Source organism: Maylandia zebra, linkage group LG6 (genome assembly GCF_041146795.1).
Source record: "Maylandia zebra isolate NMK-2024a linkage group LG6, Mzebra_GT3a, whole genome shotgun sequence".
Lineage (NCBI taxonomy): Eukaryota > Metazoa > Chordata > Actinopteri > Cichliformes > Cichlidae > Maylandia > Maylandia zebra.
The window spans coordinates 30,715,167-30,730,033 of NC_135172.1; the positions used below are offsets into that span (position 1 = coordinate 30,715,167).

A 14,867-nucleotide genomic window follows, 5' to 3' on the forward strand; every position below is an offset into this window, starting at 1 on the left:
AGTCTAAATCACTTTTTCCATTTAGTAATTTTATGGCAAAAACAGCTTTCATACCAGTTCTCAGTCAATAAACCAGCTCTAATGTTTTAGATTAAATATTCTTTGATTGGTTAAAAAGTTCTAATTAAACAGTTTTTCTGGTTTATTACTCTATAAATGCACATTTTTGAAGTTCTGGATGAAAGCACCAGCTTAAACATCAGCTGTGATATTTTATAGATTAAACAATGATTTAAATAATACAGTCTTAATGAAGCTACTTTCAAATACTTCCACCTTTAAAGTCCTTTTATTTTGTCGCATTTAAAACCTTTAATAGTTTAAAACAAACAACAGAGTCTCTGCTGACATGTGGTATGCAGCCTAACCACTTTGTTATGAGGTCACACTCAGGCTTTTGGACTTTTTGCACAGCCTTAGGCAGATAAAAAGTAAGTTTGAACTTCAAATAATGGAACTGAAGATGACTGATGTGTCTGTAGCTTTCGAAAGAGACGTTTTATCTTTTTGCTTTGACGAAAGCCAGAAAGCCATTTTATAAAATCAGGAAGAATGTGTCCACAACACACAGCAGACACGGTTTGCTTCTTTTTTGTCAAGCTGGACACTTCAGGAAGCTGAATAAATAAATAAGTGACTTATGCAGATGTTTAGACAGGTGTTTCCACTGTGTTTCCATCCAAACCATATTGTTGGCTTTGTCGTGTCTAAAGGAGCCAAAGACAGTTTCTTCTGCAACGTTATTTCTCTTCTTGTGGCTCAGAGGAATATTTTCCCATTACGACAGAAATAGCTGCGTGCGCTGAAGGTTTGAGTGTGTCTGAGGCCATTTTCCACTGAAGAGAATTGAGGAATCAGCACTGCGCTCAGAATGTGAGACATGTAATGTGATCTTTGGCCTAAGAGTTAAATGTGCTGCTTTTAATTGAGTTTTTGAGCAGCTGGAATGAAGCAGGGCTGAACTGGATAAACCTGGTCTCTGTCCATCAGCTGCGTTGCAGCCCACAGACGGCACAGGGTTCAAACCGAAAGCCTTTGTTTCTATATAAACACAAGCGTGTGGTGCAACTTGGTAGTTAAAATTGTTCACTGGCAGCCTTTACATCTGTGTGGTCTGCACACACAAACAAAGAGCAGATTACAAACATCAGTGGGGGTCCAGCAGCACCCCCACTGATGCCTGACCCACATTCCTGTTGTAAAGTGAGCACATGTGATATCTGACAGCCAACGGAGCTGGCTCCTCCACTTTAAATGACCATTTACTGCATAATTTTGATAAAATGAGTCACCCATAATCAGCCAGCACTCAAAAAATAAGAGATCTTTTTTAAAAATAAAAAAAGTTCACTGTGTGTGCTTTGGCTCAGTACTTTGGAGATTTAGTGGACTCAGAAAGGATCAGTCGCAACTGTCCCAGTAAATCTTCTGGGGCAGAGGCCAGTTGTGGCTATGTTTCCACAGCTCAGCATCTGCTTTGGAGGTCACAGGGCCAGACAAATATTGCAAGTTCCTGTTCTCACCAACAACGAGAACACCGTACATGTGGGGAACTTATTTGGACCAGATTCTTAGGCTGAAAAGAGGTCAGAAGAGGTTCTGTGCTAGCCGCTAGTTCAGTGATAAGACGAGATGACTTGAAAGCCAGTGAACCACTTCAAATGTCCTCACAGTGTCAGCACTGTAAATGTTGCATGTGTGTTACAATAAGCAGAAGCTGCTAAATTAGTAAGAACAAAACAGTTGAGCTCATGCAATGCGAAGGTTAAAAGTATCCAAATATAGCAGCTCAGTGAAGGTTTAATGGAAAGCATCTACTGCACAGCCTCAGGGAATATTTAGTTAGTAGTGGGTTTATCTAGCCAGTGGAAACAGAGTGGGAAAAGCACCCCTTTTATTTTGTAAGTGAGGTAAAATAGGTGAGAAACTACATACTACTCACATAAAACAGGGGTCCACTCTGTAGGATATGGGGAAATTCAGTAGTTATATTAATGATATTTATTTAAAAAAATAACACATTTTATTAATGTTATAGGCACATCTATGCACAACCTACTGCAGTCTATGGATGAAAGCTGCAGCACAGATCATGATAGCTTATCCTGGCTCTCGAGACCCAGAGTACTGCTGATGTTCAAAAGATTTAATTTAAGTAAATTTATGACCATCTGACCCCCTCAGAACCAGCTGATTACTGTATTATGATAGCAAGAAGCCATTCACAAATGTACCTTTATCCTAGGAGTAGTGTCTGAGTTTTAGCCAAGTATTATATTTAGTATATGATATTTATATGAATCCAGTGAGTCGTATTTAAAAGATTTTTAAAAAACGCACTGAAGGCTCCACAATTGCGAATGTTACATTTGACTATATTAGAAAATCGTTTTGACAACGAAGGAAGAAGACAAACTTGGTATCAAAATGTAGATAAAAAAGGAGGCTCGTGTTTATAAGTTATAACCTGTTTATAACATATTCTGAAAGTTTACCCAAAATGCACTTAATGATCTTCTCTACACTGAATATAAGAAAAGCAAATAAAAGAACCAGAGCTCGTTTCTGTCGCTCCATGTCAAAGATATTAAACTGGTGCAGATTTGGCTGTAGATGAAATCGTGCTGAACAAAACAAAAACACTTAAGCTTTCGACTGTCCCACTTGGTGTGGTGGTAAAATTGATGTGGGTTCAGTTTAATTTACCTTAACTATGTTTTTTGTTCTTTTATTAGCCCTGAAAACGTCATCTCCTTTACCCATAAATTTAGGAGAGCTAAAAAGTGCTGGGATAAATACACAATACACACACAGCACACAATAACTAAGTAAATCAGCTGATTCTGAGCGGCTCAGATGAGAACATTTTTCCTGGTTAATTTTACATGGAATGACGCAGCTGTGACCTGAACGTCTGGTATTTTGGAACAAAGTCACAAAAGACACGAGGACATGAACAATCTGCAGGCTGTCTGGGTCATGATGACCAGGTCAGAGAATCAAGTAATTTTGGTAAATGTGCTAATCATAAGCTCTTATGGTGACATCCTTTAAAAATGAGGAAGGTCTCCAGCTCTTTCTTAAAAAAGCAGACACAGACATATATTTTTTAACTATGTAAACATATGAATACAACTGAAATACAATGTTTAAATATGACAAGATGACATTCAAGGCTTATTATTTGGCTACAACAACAAATAAACACCACATACACGTGACAATGTTTCAACCAGTGTCAATCACAGTAAAACAAAGCACAAAAAAAACAAAAAAACACATTTAAAGAAGTCTGAATGATCATGCCACTTTTAAAGTTTACTTACAACTGCATTTTGTGCCTGACAGAGAGAGACAAAATATCTGCTAAATAAGATATCTTCAGTGTTAACACCAGGCAGCTTACATAAGTGTGAAAAGTAAAAATCGCTGACACCATTGGATGAACTCAGATATTTTATTCGATTAGTGAATACTGTCTTAAAGGTTAGTGTGGCATGCATGTGAACATGGAGTGTAAGAAAGCATAAAAACTTGCCTGTAGTTTCACTGGTTTGGGTGATTCTGGCTGTTTGTTACAGATAAACAAATGTAAACTGTTAGACTGTGTGCACAAAAGCTTTACAATCACAAGCACCTCAACAACAACCCCACTTTTTAAAAAACATCTTTACCTCAATCACAGCATTTTTCTAGCACTGTATTAGTAGGAAAGCAGTGGAATGACCCCTCCCTCCCCCTTGTAGGTTAATTAAAAAAAAAAAAAAATCAAAATCCACTTTATGAGCAGAATCTAAAAAAGGGGTTTCAAACATGCACCAATGTGATCCATTCGGCACACTAGATGGCTTTATATGAAAACTGCACTAAAGGACTTTTGCTGCGATTCCAGGAGAAAAAATGTGTCAAAACCTAAAAGCATTTCTGGATCTTAATAAGTTGCTTGAACCAAAAAAGTTGCAAAAAAGTTGCAAAACTACATGTGAAATTTTTGCACCTTCCAACTGCCATCTGTATAATCTTCAGTGGTTAACAAATTACTGATGTAAGGTTTATGCCACAGCTTCTCTAAATGAACACTACTGGTAACAACCAAAATCATCTGTTATGTTAATCCACCTGTTTGTGCAAGCTCTCAGAGAGGTCTAGTGTGCCGGCTCAAATTTGGGTGTAAAAATGTGAACTCAGTTTGTCATTTGCCCAATAAAAAAGAGAATAACTTTTTGAGATGAGTTTGATACCCCTGATTTAAAGTTATATTTCATTTAATTAAGGACTAAAAAGAAGCATGAGAAGAATTACAAAATTGGTGAGACTTGTTAATACTCACGGGAATGTTGTGATCTTTTCTTCCTTTGTGCGAGGAGGCAACATGTGCCAGGTACTGAATGACCTTTTTTGTGTTTTCTGTCTTACCGGCTCCCGACTCACCTCTGCAAAGCAAAGCAACAAGACGATACAAATAAAAGAGTAACCAGAAAAACTAAAACTGTCACGGTGCGGTCATTTGATGATTATAAAAGACAAAAGGCAACCAAATGTTTGCTTTGTGAGGACAAACAAAGCAAGACAGCTGAACTCTGGCTTGCTTTGTCTGCTTCTTCTTTTAAATAACTGTTAGATGTACTTTTGCATTGTAGGCTTTCTTATAGATCTTTTGCTACCTAAAATCAGGTCGAGGCCACATGCTTTCTTTCTTTTTAAATAACTTAAAATACATATTTTACTTGCATAGGGTTAGCGTTAGGGTTAGGGGCACTTATCAGGGTCACTGAAGATTTAGACCTCAGAGGGTTAATACTTAGTCTACCATGAACTCTCCATGAACTCACTGAAATGTAAATTGACATGGGAATTGTTAATATTGTTGTATTTAAGGGTCAGTGGATCTGGACAAGGCATTTGACCACATTCCTCAGGGTGTCTGTGTGGCGCGCTTCGGTATCATGTTTCAGGCCCTCAAACCATTCGGTCCCTTCTGCAATCATAGCGAGAGCTTGGTTCACATTACCAGCGATATATCTGACTTGTTGGGTTGGGTGCTGGACTCCGCTAGAGCTGCTCCAGATTCTGTTTGTATTTTCATAACATCATCTGCTTTTTGCACATAATTGGAGCAGCAACAGTTTGGGTTAGCAACAGCAGTGATGCCAAAGCCGACCTGAGTGTTAATGCGAAGATGCCATTTTACTGTTTAATCTATGTGCACGGCCTTATCTATACCCAGGAGCTCTAGGTAATCACCAAAAGAATAAAAAATGAGCTTCCTGTCTGGGCTCTGTCTTAGAGATTGGGTGAGGAACTCGGTCAGTTGGGAGGGGATAAGAGTGCTCCACATCAAAAGGAGCCATTTGAGGTGGTTCAAGTATTTGATTAAGATGCCTTCTGGGTGCCTCCTAGGTGAGGTGTGTCAGGCATGTCTAACTGGGAGGAGAGACACACCAGAGGAACTGGAGGAGGTGGCTGGGGGAGGGAGGACTGGGCATCTCTCCTGCTCTCACAATCCAGATAAGAAGCAGAAAATAGATGATTGCTCAATACTTTTAGAATTTATGCTAACAGTTTGAAATTTTGGTTTCTATTCTTTTTTTTAAAAATTGTTTTAATTAGTTTTGTCTGGATATTGTGTGTTTGTAAAACTTTTGATAAGCGCTACAAAAATAAAAATTGTGCACTTTAGACCGTTTTGTGCACAGCTGAGTGTTCGTGGTTAATAGGTTAGACAAGAACTCTTTTTCACTACAACAGCACAAATATAATCTCGGACTAAACTAAACACTGCTACATAAGTACTCCTGTTTATCTTTAAACTATATTTTTAAGCATCAGTCCACTTCAGCAGCTGTGGTTGCTGGCAGGCCTTTCACTGCTCTATCACACAGCTACCATGGAACGAGGGGAAAAAAAGAAAGAAAAAAAGCTGCTGCAAAAACTTTGGGGAGCAGTTTAGATTTAGAGCATACCTGAGGTTTTACAGTAAGTGCAAATCTGCAAAAACCAAGTATGCACAAAACTATAGTTTTCCTTTCAGACATGGCGAGCGCGATGTGGCTGGGAGATGGGGAGAGAGCAGTGGGTAAGTCTTGTCAGTCTTGTTAGGTACTGTGAACAGACAGTAATCGTGGGGAGATTGCGTCAGTGTGCTTGTTGTTGGCCTTGGACCGCTGGGTGTGATATTTCTCAGCTCCTCCACAATAAAAAACCCCCACTGCTGACCTAACAGTAGCTTATGAGATTTTCATGTTTTTTATTATGCATACAAGTGTCAAAACCTTTACCACTGTCCACAATTTGCGGCACATTTTAATGTCTGTCTCCAAGCAAACTCCAAAAAATAAAAATCATTGTTGAATTGCACAAATATACAAAATGCCTTTCATTAAAACTTGAGGTAGATCAACTGTCTTTGACTTCATTGAGGGGAGTCAGTTAGATGGATGATTATTTTCAGGAATGTGCTGATATAACACCGACTATATCGTTGTTTCAGGTTATTCTTTGGCAGCAGACGGTTGCCCTCCATAATCCCAGTACAGCCAGATGTTTCCTTCTGTTAAGAGGAAGCTTTTTTCTCCACACTGTTGCCCGTTTATAGTCTGTGGATCACACAGTTATTCCCTGCATTACTTTCGATTCTTTATCTTATAAAGTAAAGAGCAAAAGTAAAATTATTGTACATAAAAAATGAACTGATTGACAGGGTGGCAACTTCAGACTTGGCTTATCTTTTATAGAATTGCTCTCTTCACTAACGCAAAATGTAGAAAATAGTAAGTTGCGCAGCAGCTGAATGAACAATTATGACACCAAACCATGCGAGGTGTGTAATTTGTTGATACTGTATTGGAATTAAGGTTGCAGAGAGCCTTTGTAAATTACAGTTCTTTTAGTTCAGTTCAGTTTTGTAAACCCTTGTTGCGTGGCTTATATCTTGATACCTTCTCTGGCATTTTCTTTGGCTTCATTCCTGTCATCAGCAGGCACTTGTCAGTGAAATGACGCCAGAGGACTGTGAAGCAGAAATGTCAGGCATTTCTCAGACCCACACTTCTTTTAAAGCAAGCTTCTCAGTGACACTGAGCAGGCTATTGCTTCTTGTGAGAAACGTAAAAAGTGTCCAGACCCTGAAGCAACTCACTCACTTTTACTGCCCTTTTCAACTCATGTAATTGCAAGTAAATGCATTATTGTCCGTTTCATTTAATTCAGGCAAAAGAAGCAACAGAGAAATACACTGCAAGACAGTTTCCATGTCTCCTAATGGAAAGGAGACATTAATTTAGTCCAGGTGGTTCAGTTTGCCTTGCAGAAGAATGTGTCGTGTTGAAATAAGACCAGCCAAATGGTCTTAAATGGTCTGTTTACTCACGTGCAGAGAATGGACTGGTCCTCTCGATCTGTGGAGACAAAGGGGGAAAAAGGGGGACATGACACATAAATGAATGCTAGGTAAAATATTATGAAAATATCATGAAATCATTTATTGCATAGTATTTATTATTATTATCATTAAATATACAATATATTTCACTCTGAGACAGACATGAGTTTCCAAAATTCAAAGTCCTCACAAACTGTCTGTTGACCACATTTAAACAATAAAAATAGATGAATGTGAAATTTTAGGGAGTTGGAAGCAGACTACCTACCAGGTGAACCCAACAGCAAACTTGTAACTGCGTTATTTTATAAAACTGTGCCAGCTGAAAATCATAAAAATCACAAGTCTAACACAAGAGCTGAAACTGACATTTCAACCAGGCAACCCTCACTGAGTTTAAATGTCTCCTTTTCAACTGTGTCCCAGTAACCACAGGTTATAAAGACGTTCAGACAAACCATATTATAATGAAATAGTGTATATGGTTAGAAAAACTACTTGTCATATTTATACTCAAATCTCAATTAAGGTGCTATTTATGAGCAAAGTGACCAGAAAAAGCAGGGCCTGTTGGGACTGACTGCATAAAGCCCCATTACACAAAGTCAGACCGATGCAGCTCATTTCTAATCTACACCAATAAGATCACTGACATTTTGCAGATGAATGTGGCTAAACTTGCAGCTGGATTTGAATCACATTAAGAAAACCTGAAAAGTCCAAACCTAAGCTTCAATTAATGTGCTTGCATTAATTTGCATGGTGCTGAGGTCAGTCTGTACTTTGCGGTCGTGTGGCAGTAAAATAAAATGACACCTTCGGGGTTGTGCGAGTTTATAGCGTCTCATGAGCTCTGAGTGAGACAGCTTCAGGCAAAAGAAGAGAAATTAATGATGATAATGATGTCATGGGAAAATACTACTTTGTCCTCCCATCAGTGCCTCCTTAGGGAAACAGTCTCCTCTCCAGTTACACTGTTGTCTGATTAGCTTAAAGTCCAAGGCTTAGATTTGAGTCACTAGACTCAGACATGGTGTGTTGTTTCTGCATAACTTAAACTAAAACCCAGAAAATCTGCGTCACTGACATCACAATCACCAAAGGTTGTTATGCAAAAATGAAGAAAATAGCAGGATAAAGATTATTTATTAACCTTGGCAAACAGATGTATTATATTGGAACAAATTTAATTTGACAAACACTATCTCTAATTTTAATTTACAATTAAAAATTTGATTTCGAAATTCTGGTTTAGCTCCCTGAGGCAAGCAGATGACCCATATGTCATAAGGCTAATGCTGGGGCCAGCACCAAGGCCATTACTGTCTTCCCTTGGTCTTTCTCCTAGCACCTGGTAGTGCTTAATGTGTTATTATATTTGAAATGCACCTACGAACTGTTTGCCATTGCCAATAACTGCACCAGATAATGCTCACACATCATAACTCTAACATAACTATCCAGTCATTTGGGCTTTCGGAGCACTCTTTGAATATTTTTGCTTGGAATGCTTATCCCAACAAAATGAGACTAATCCAAGTTATGTAACAAGAGAATAATCCAGAAGTTTTAATGATGTAATCACAACATGGTACCAAACTATAAGGCCACAAACTACATCTCACCTTATTAAACATGCGCAGAAAAAACATTATCAGCTGATTGGTTTGAAAGTTTGAAGAAGACTGTTCTATCTTCTTTCATTCTCACTAAGGTACGTTCTTCTATCTCTTGATGAGCAATAACTTGTTCATTAAAGGGTCCAATCTCTGAGGTCGTTAATTCTGTGACTGAAGTGCAAAGTCTGCACGTTTGTTAAATGAAGGACTTAACACTGACTGATGATTGGCAGCTGATCCATTAGGAGATTGAGCTGGGTGAAGAAAGCCATCAATAACTCAGGGAAAGACTAATCTTTTTTTTAGTTAAACCACAGCTAACTGAATGAACTGGCCCTGGCTTATCCGAAGAAAGGTTTTCTCTGAAATAATTCAGCAGCATAATGTGACTGCTCTAAGCACATTGCAGGAAAACACAATATTAAAGTATAATTTCTCGTACATGAATACACTGAATACTAAAACCAATACCAATGTTTGGAAAAATCCAACACTGCAAAAGAGAAATGTGACGTCAATCATAACCTTTTGTTCTTTTTGTAGCATTTTCATAAGGACAGGAGTTGCTGCTAAGAGAAACAATTTACACCCCTTAAAAAGCAAAAGACAAATTAGAAGTTTTTTCCTTTGTCCTTCTTTTCCAACTGTTGAAGAAATTTGACGTGCCATCTGGAAATCTTTATGCATACTTTAGAGATGCCTGTGGATATCGACCTAGTCACAGACAAGTGTCTACAGCTTGTCCATTGTGTACATAGGCCAGCAAGACCGCTCACGCAAGTAGAAATTGTGCAATCAACCAAAACCACACCCTACCACAAAGCACATCAGCAGTAATGACTTTAAAATGGAAACTACATGCACTAAGAATAATTTACACCATAGATCCCACTCTCTAAATTTGTTATTTTAGCAACACTGTCTGTGAAACTAGATGAAAACACTGATTCGTGTTACTTTTTGACATTTTTTAAATGTACTATCCATGCTCCAACAAAGCATTTAGAAATTTTAAAGATAGACTGTTCACTTTAATTCTTTGCCTACTAATGACTTTTAGTGGACATCCGTGTACAGGACAGCAGTCATATGTTACAGTCCTCCCACCCACACTCCCCTTGTGGGTGGAAACAAATGCTTTGTGATGGCAAAAGACCGAGATGTGTTGCTCTCATATATACACGAGGACAACAACAATGAGCACATTTTTTACTTAACAGTCCACTATGATGGCCTAATTTATTAACACATGGTTCATATGATGGCTCTCTGCTCTTTATTGCATATTTTGTACATAACCTTTGAGAATATTAACATAAATAAATAATGGTGGTAGCCAGTGTTAACCCTAGTCTCCTAGTAGATACATCTATGGTATCAATTTCAAAATCCTACGTTGCCTTGTTGTCAAGTTATCGCATTTACAAGATTTTCAGAAAATTTGACCTCTGACCTTGACCTTGTGTATCTGTCTTGTCCGAGATTACAAGACAGATACACGTATTATTATTATTTTGAAACTCCTACATCATTTTGTTCAAGGTTTGCCATTCAAAAAATGTTCAGAAAACTCGACGTCTGACCTTAAAGTCAAAGCCACCGACACTCAATCTTGTAAAAGATTTTTAATAGATGCACCTTTGGTATCAATTTTAAACTCGCTTTGTTCTTGACCTATCGTATTCACAAACTGGGTGTCCACGCTGCTTGCCCGCTTGGTGAGCTGACGATAACACCTCATCAGCCTTCCAGGGCTGGGGAGTTAATTATAAAAAAGGTGAAAAGTATACCCAAATCCAGGGACACAATTATGGAACTGTAGATGCTTTTCTTTGGCTTAAGACTTCTAGAACTCTAATTTACACTATCCATGAAAGTTAATATCCCGACTCGTTTTGTCCATGTTGTGTCCTGGGCTGGACTGTTGTGCCAGAGGTGAAGGTTTCCTAAAGTGCTGACTGCGTTCCTTTGGGGTACAATGGTGGAAGGTTATCTGACTGAGGACACAGCTGGATGGCTCATCAAGGACAACCTGGGTTTCCTGGCTTTGACCAGAAACTTCCTGCAGTAATAGACTCCAACAAGGATAACAGGCCATGTGCACATGGACTAAAGCTACACTGATCCTTTTGGATCTCTCATGTGTTCAAGTTAACTGCAATGATACAATCCCTCGTTAGTGCCTACCTTTATCACACATCTCTCTTTACATTCACATCCCTATCTGACCTAGACACAAAGAGAACACCCCCAGAAAGCAGGGGTGTCTCCTTTATCAGACTGGCTGCAGACACAGAGGAAAGATATGATCCACCGTGAGGCTGCCTGCTTACATTCATTGAGTTAACAGCTGGGCTGTGATCTGCAAACCTTCTCAGACTGTGAACTGCTGATTACTGCCAGAGACATATGGAGAGCTGAAATACATCAAAAATGTAAGCAATCTAATTTTATAAATATAACAGTGGCATGGCGGTTAGCACTGTTGCCTTACAGCAAGAAGGCTTTGGGTTCAAATCCATCATCTGGCAGCAGATTTTCAGTGTGGAATTTGCAGCTGCCTGGGTTCTCTCCAGGTACTCTGGCTTCTCCCCACAGTCCAAAGAACATACAATTAGTGGGGTTAGGTTAATCAGAGGTGTAAATGGTGGTTTGTCTTTTTGTTTTAGCCCAACAACACACTACTGACCTGTCCATTGTGTTCCTTGCTTCTTGCTCTATGGCAACTAGTGGAGAATAAAGTATCTCTGGATCCTGTTTACAAGTGAAGGAAGAGTGGAGCATGAGGCTGACAGATGGATTTGTGCTGCATCTGCAGTCATGCAGACATTGTATCAGCATGTTGTGGTAAAAAAGAGTGTTGAGCATGAAAGCTCAATTTACTGGTCGAACCCTACTCTCACTTGTCCTGAGTAGTGACCAAACAATAAGACGATGGATACAAATAGAAGAAATTAGCTTCTTCCAAAGGGTGTCTAGGCTCTCCCTTAGTGACAGAATAAGTTCAATCATCCAGTAGGGAGTCAGATTAGACTCCCTACTTCTCCACATCAAAAGGCTCCACAGTTGAGTTGTTTCAGCCATGTCCTCCCATGAAGAGGCCCCAGGGCAGACCCAGCACACCCTGGAGTGCTTACATCTCTCAGCTGCTTTGGGAAGGCCTTGGTATGGACTTGTGTCTGTTCAGATGAGACCTCCCCTACCAGCGGCTGTTATTTTGGTGACATTACTTATTGGTCATAAGAACTGTTTTGTGGGTTTCGCATGATTACTGATGCCCTTGCCAACTTCACATGACTCCATGCTGATGAAAGGCAGTGGAGATTTCCCGCAGGACATATAATATTATTAGCTTAAGTAAAGGAGTTTGAAAATAATTCTGAATGCTTGATTTAGAATTATGGAGGGGAAAATGATCAGATTACAAAAAAAGAAAAGCCAGAGTGTTTTCAATCCAAAGATTTTAAGATATTACGTAAGCACAATAAACTACACTGACGATGATACAATTAGACGCCTGCAAAGGTCGGCATTGATTCTGTTACAAACTGTTGACAGTGAAAAATCTGGCGATGTCTTGTAGCACTGACACAAAAACAGAAACTCTGCATGTGGCGTTTCACTCTGTAGTGAGAGACGGGAAGAACGGGAGGTGATCTTAGCTCCCGACAGTGAGCTCATTGTGATGCTGTGGCATGCTGGGCCTGGGCCAGCGACCATCACCGAGGACTAATGCCTGTATTTAGGAGCGGCAATAAACTCACTTCTGAGACCAGGGCTGCAAACGGAATCAAGCCATTACTGAAGTGTCACAGTGGGACAAAATCACAGTGGTATAAGGAGGGAAACCCATTAGCTGAATGGTCAAGGTAATAAAGGCAAACCTAAAAGCTGTCTCATTAGCAGGAGGAAGTGCATGCTTAATGTCTCTATACTGTCTGTGAAGAAAAAGGAAGCTATAATGTTATGATATATTAGGTTAACAGAGTAGATAAGTAGACATTATCTATCAGTAAAAACAAATTTCAGTAAATTAGCTCTGACTATCATGTACCTTATATCTTCAGTATAAGTAAATATTGAAAACCGAGGTTTAAACACATTAATTATACATTTGAGTTACCGAATTACAGGTTGTCATCACAGTGAAGCGCTACAGAAGATAGGTTGTGACTTGTGACTAGAAAGTTGAGCATGTGGTTTCAGTCACCTCTGTTCCTCATTCATCACATCCATTTATAAAACACCAAGATGTCGATGGCACAAACCCTCATCTCAAGGCTTCACTAACCAGTGGGTGACATCACAGTTTGTTCGGTCCGTCTTTTAGGCTGAACTCTTTAGACTCCAACCCAACTGTGAGTTACACAGGACTGGCTGAAGTCAATATCTCACTGTATTTCCTCGCTGCATTTAAGCAAAACAAAGCCTGAACCTCACTGTCAGATCACTTCTCATTATTTTAGGTTTAGGTATATTAGGTTACATGGCTATTTAACCGTTGTTTACACTTGTTTAAAAAAAAAAAAAAAATACTGCTGGGGCAATCAACAACACTTATCTGTGGACCAATCACAGTCCATCTACATCATTCAAATGTTCTCCTATGCTGAGAGCTTTCTCCATAGTAGGCGTTAAAATGACCTTAAAAATCTGAGTTCTATGAACTACACTGCTCTCTAGTACCGGGTTGTACCTCAAATGGTTATTAGAACAATTAAAAGGCTCTGTCCAGTGCCCATGACGACCAGACGACAGACCTCAAGACCATCAGAAGGGTCAGGAAAATGCCACTCACAACTGGCTCAAACCGACACGGACCAGAAGAGAAGTCAAATATTACCTATCGAAAATGAAAGACTGTATTGGAACTTAACAGCCAGTGAATTCCTAACTTTGAAAAATTGCAGTCTATGAAGAATTGACACCGCAGGAAGAGTAACACCTGTAATAATAACATATGTGGTCTGACCTTACAACACCTCCATCCAACTGCTTCTGCTAAACGCACAGACCAGCAGGATGAAAATGGATAAAGCAGCCATCCTTTTAGGCACATTTCTGCCTCTCTAACCTTTTTTTCTACCACCACTCCAAATTCACCCAGCTCCTTGAAATGCAGTGTTTCTGTCATCATTTAATGCAGTGGTTTAGGTCTGTAATAATCAGTACCAGACAGAAAAACCTTTCCAAAACAATATGACGACTATATATTCACTATCACATATTTACTTTTCCAGTTAAACTCAGGTAGTTGGGTTGCATCCCGTGTGGAAACTATAGGATCTGCTTTTTGGATGATACTGACTTGGATGGCGCCATGTGTTGGGATGAATCTGAGCTATAACTACAGAATAGACATCTGAATTATTGCTGATTCTGAAGAACACTGCAGCGTTTGGCATGGGAAGCTATTTCGTAACACAGAAGGGGCTTTTCATTGTTTATTAGTTCAATGCCTCTGAGCAGTTATAATTATGACGAGGCGCCAAAGGGACTTTTACAGACCGTTAAAAAGTTTGAGTCCTGCTTTCAGTGCCCTGCACCAAATGTTGTCTATCATCATGAGTACACCCTGTAAATATGAGGTAACCATTTACTACTGGTGAAAGGCACCAGGGTATCCCTTAGCACAGAGGTATCTGACAGTAATTTTTTTTAAACCCAAAACATCCAAGCAATCAATCATTTCAAACCATTTTAGGGCTATTATGGCAAAGGACTCTGTTGTGGGCAGAACTGGGGCTGATGGTTCAGCCAAGGACTTACGCATGGAAACAAATCGAATGAGTTTTTGAGAGTCTGGTTTCGTGGAGCATTTCTGAAAAGGGAAGTTTGTAATGAAATCCGAAAGGAAGATTTACTGT

The 14,867-nt window shown here is 39.2% G+C and overlaps 1 protein-coding gene across 7 annotated transcripts in view; it reads right to left on the reverse strand.

Annotated features, from left to right (window-relative positions):
- Positions 1-14,867, reverse strand: part of LOC101474159 (myosin-10) — a 64,524-nt gene that overhangs the window by 32,643 nt on the left and 17,014 nt on the right. For 2 of the 7 annotated variants that reach the window (XM_014407422.2, XM_014407416.2), the window contains exons 4-8: positions 7,370-7,397; positions 4,331-4,433; positions 3,539-3,568; positions 3,327-3,341; positions 1,943-1,960 (exon numbers count right to left, since the gene is read on the reverse strand). In XM_014407422.2, coding sequence (XP_014262908.1) covers positions 1,943-1,960; positions 3,327-3,341; positions 3,539-3,568; positions 4,331-4,433; positions 7,370-7,397 — 194 coding nt within the window. The remainder of the gene's footprint in view (positions 1-1,942; positions 1,961-3,326; positions 3,342-3,538; positions 3,569-4,330; positions 4,434-7,369; positions 7,398-14,867) is intronic. The other 5 variants (XM_014407423.2, XM_014407418.2, XM_014407424.2 and 2 more) reach the window with 3 other exon arrangements.